The 3,337-nt window shown below is 42.1% G+C and overlaps 1 protein-coding gene across 2 annotated transcripts in view; it reads right to left on the reverse strand.

The window, feature by feature from the left end:
- The window catches only part of SLC13A3 (solute carrier family 13 (sodium-dependent dicarboxylate transporter), member 3), an 86,162-nt gene that overhangs the window by 30,119 nt on the left and 52,706 nt on the right, over nucleotides 1–3,337 (reverse strand). For both annotated transcript variants that reach the window (XM_010835053.1, XM_010835052.1), the window contains exon 5: nucleotides 1,330–1,515. In XM_010835053.1, coding sequence (XP_010833355.1) covers nucleotides 1,330–1,515 — 186 coding nt within the window. The remainder of the gene's footprint in view (nucleotides 1–1,329; nucleotides 1,516–3,337) is intronic.

A 3,337-nucleotide genomic window follows, 5' to 3' on the forward strand; every position in this document is an offset into this window, starting at 1 on the left:
GAGTTTGGGTGAACTCTGGGAGTTGGTGATGGACAGGGAGGCCTGGCATGCTGCAATTCATGGGGTCACAAATAGTTGGACACAACTGAGCAACTGAACTGAACTAAAAATCAAAGGATTTGAGAACCTTAGAATATGGTAGAGAGTTAAGGTTTTAAAATCAGCCTGTGAGGTAAGACACGGGTGTACTTAAGTTTTCTCATGAAAATAACTTCGACTACCCACAAGTATGGAACTGACTTACGAACACCAAACCCACTCTCAGGAAGACCAATGCAGTTAGCTTTTCCTCCATCATCCCTATAAATCCTTGATTCTTTGGCTGAATACCAGATAAAGACGTCAGCCAGCACATGGAGCCATGTTGAATATCAGAAAATTTTGTTGCTGTTTGTTTGTTAAATGCTTACATTTGGATTCATGTGTATTAATTTAATATATGGCACATCTCCACGGTAACAAAATCTTAGAAACCCCACCTCTCAGAATCTTGGAATCTGAAAATACTTAGAATCTTGAAATATAAGGATTTTTAACATCTTCAGACTAAGAGGTTTTGAAAAATGGAATTGATGTCAAACCATTAGAGAATCCATCTCTTTGAGTCTCATGCCCTGACAAATGGCCACTCAACCTCTGTTTGAACAGTTTTGGTGACAGGGAGATTTTACTTGGCAGAGTCCCCTCCACTGCTAGTCCATGTGCCTGGCTGTAAGGCTTCTCACGGGACATCACAGCCACACAGCAGTACCTCCCACTGGGGCTGGTTTTAGAAGATGTCAGGTCATGTCACCCCTCTGCTCTCAGCTCTCCTCTGACTCCCCTGACAATGACTGCCCTGGTCTTCGTACCTTACCCCCTTCTGCACCCCAGCCTGGCCAGTCTTTGTGCTGCTTCCCACCTTTGTACAGGCTATCCCTTCTGTCTGGGGTGCTCTTCCCTCCTGCGTCCACAAAGTTCACCCCCTTGCTTCTAGGTCTCTGCTCAAGTGTCACCATATTAGAGGGATGGCACAATACCAGCCAACCTAGATAAAACAGCACCCACTCCTGTTACCTCTGCCCCCTTCTTCTGCTCGATCTTATTTCATAACATATCACACCAACATACTATATATTCTCTTGCTTTTTCCTTTATTGTTTGTCTCTCCCACCAGAATGCAAGTTCCCCAGAGCAGGAATTTTGCTGAGCTTTGTGCATCGCTGGGTCCCCAGAGCCTGGACAATGGTAGACACCCAAGACACATCCCTGGATGTTGGGTGAAGGAGGAGGAGAGGAGTAGAAGAGGCAGAAGCCCCAGTGCCAGGGACAGGGAGCACTTGCTCTTACCTCTTGAGCTGGCCGAGCAGGATGAGGTTGGGGGCTGTGCCTGTGAGGGTGGTGGTGCCCCCGATGCTGGCCGAGTAGGGGATGGAGATGAGGAAGCCCTTCCAGATGTTCCTGCGATATTCCTCCTCCTTCTTGGAGGTAGGGTGGAGATCCGTTGGAGCCTCTGCCTCCTCAGGGCAGTCTTTGCTTTAAACAAACCCAAAGAGAAGCCATTCAGAATTCCTGGCCTTATGGAGAAACACACTGCCTGGGATGGGAGAGCTAAGTGAACTTTCTAGAAGGCAATTGGCATAGGAATCAAACACTTCTAAAAATGTGCAACCCTTCAGCTTAAGTGTTCTACTCTAACGAGTTGTCCTAAACTAATACTTGGTGTTAAATATAACTTAAATGGAAAACTTCATTTAAATATCCATCAAAAAAGGATTGGCTAGATTAAGACGATCCTGTTTCTGGATGGAATACCAAAGCAGTTATTAAAAATGGTGATTTAGATGGGTATTTATTCAGAGGAAAGATGCCCATTATATAAAGTGAAAAGGTAGGTAACAGCACTACTTACTTTTATTTGCACATATTTCATGAATATATGAGTATTAAGAAAAGTCTAGAATGATATACACAAAGTTGCTTTGGGGATTTTCGTGGGGATGGAATTATGGATTTTTTCTCCTCTTTTACTTTTTATTTGTATTTTCTGGGTTATTTTCCTTGTACCTTTGGGGAGTTTGGGAAATAATAAAGTCAAAAATTGTTAATTATATAATCATATAATTATAATTATATGATTATATAAAAGATAATGATGCTGACACAAATTTACAAATTTATAAAAATTTACAAATTTGGGAAATAATAAAGTCAAAAATTGTTAATTATATAATTATAATTATATAAAAGATAATGATGCTGACACAAATTTATTGAGGTGAAAAGACATCCACTACACTCAATTAGCTGAGATGATAGGTTATAAAATGGCATATGTAGCATGGTTAGTTATTTTGTTAAAAATACACACACACACACATATATATAGATAAATGGTCTAGAATAGTATTCACTTAACTCTTCTAATCTATCTTTGGGAGTGAGGTGCTGAGTACATTTTTCTTTTTGTTTAAGAGTTCTTTTTCTTTTTACTTGTGAAATTATAAAATGTTTATTACTGGATCAAATTAAGAATTGTTTTGTCTAACAAATCAATTTTTTTTTAAAGAATGTAAGACACTTCAACTATCTTGGGGCTTTAATTACTAACATGAGGGGCCGCTTCTCCAGTGGGTGGTGGGGATGTGATCTGGGGTCTAAAAAGAAGACAAGGGCTGGAAGCAGCTGGAGACAGATGCCATGCTTGATTATCCAGGGTGAGAGGCCCAGTCAGGGACCTGTGGGCTCCCTCAGACCTGGGGCTCCAACCAGACTGAGCCTCACAGGAGAATAAGAGCAGAAAGTGTTCTTCTTGTGTACCCCCTTCCTTGTTTGGATGGAAAACTGAGGCCCAGAGTGGGGCTTGAAGAAAGTAGGGAAAACCACTAGACCATTCAGGTATGACCTAAATCAAATCACTTCCGATTATACAGTGGAAGTGACAAATAGATTCAAGGGATTAGATCTGATAGACAGAGTGCCCAATGAACTATGGATGGAGATTCATGACCTTGTACAGGAGGCAGTGATCAAGACCATCCCCAAGAAAAAGAAATTCAAAAGGCAAAATCATTGTCTGAGGAGGCCTTACAAATAGCTGTGAAAAGAAGACAGTTCAGTTCAGTCGCTCAGTCGTGTCCAACTCTTTGAGACCCCATGAATTGCAGCACGCCAGGCCTCCCTGTCCATCACCAACTCCCGGAGTTCACTCAAACTCACGTCCATCGAGTCAGTGATGCCATCCAGCCATCTCATCCTCTGTCGTCCCCTTCTCCTCCTGCCCCCAAATCCCTCCCAGCATCAGGGTCTTTTCCAATGAGTCAACTCTTCACATAAGGTGGCCAAAGTATTGCAATTT

The sequence above is a fragment of the Bison bison genome, unplaced genomic scaffold, assembly GCF_000754665.1.
Source record: "Bison bison bison isolate TAMUID 2011002044 unplaced genomic scaffold, Bison_UMD1.0 scf7180017864038, whole genome shotgun sequence".
Lineage (NCBI taxonomy): Eukaryota > Metazoa > Chordata > Mammalia > Artiodactyla > Bovidae > Bison > Bison bison.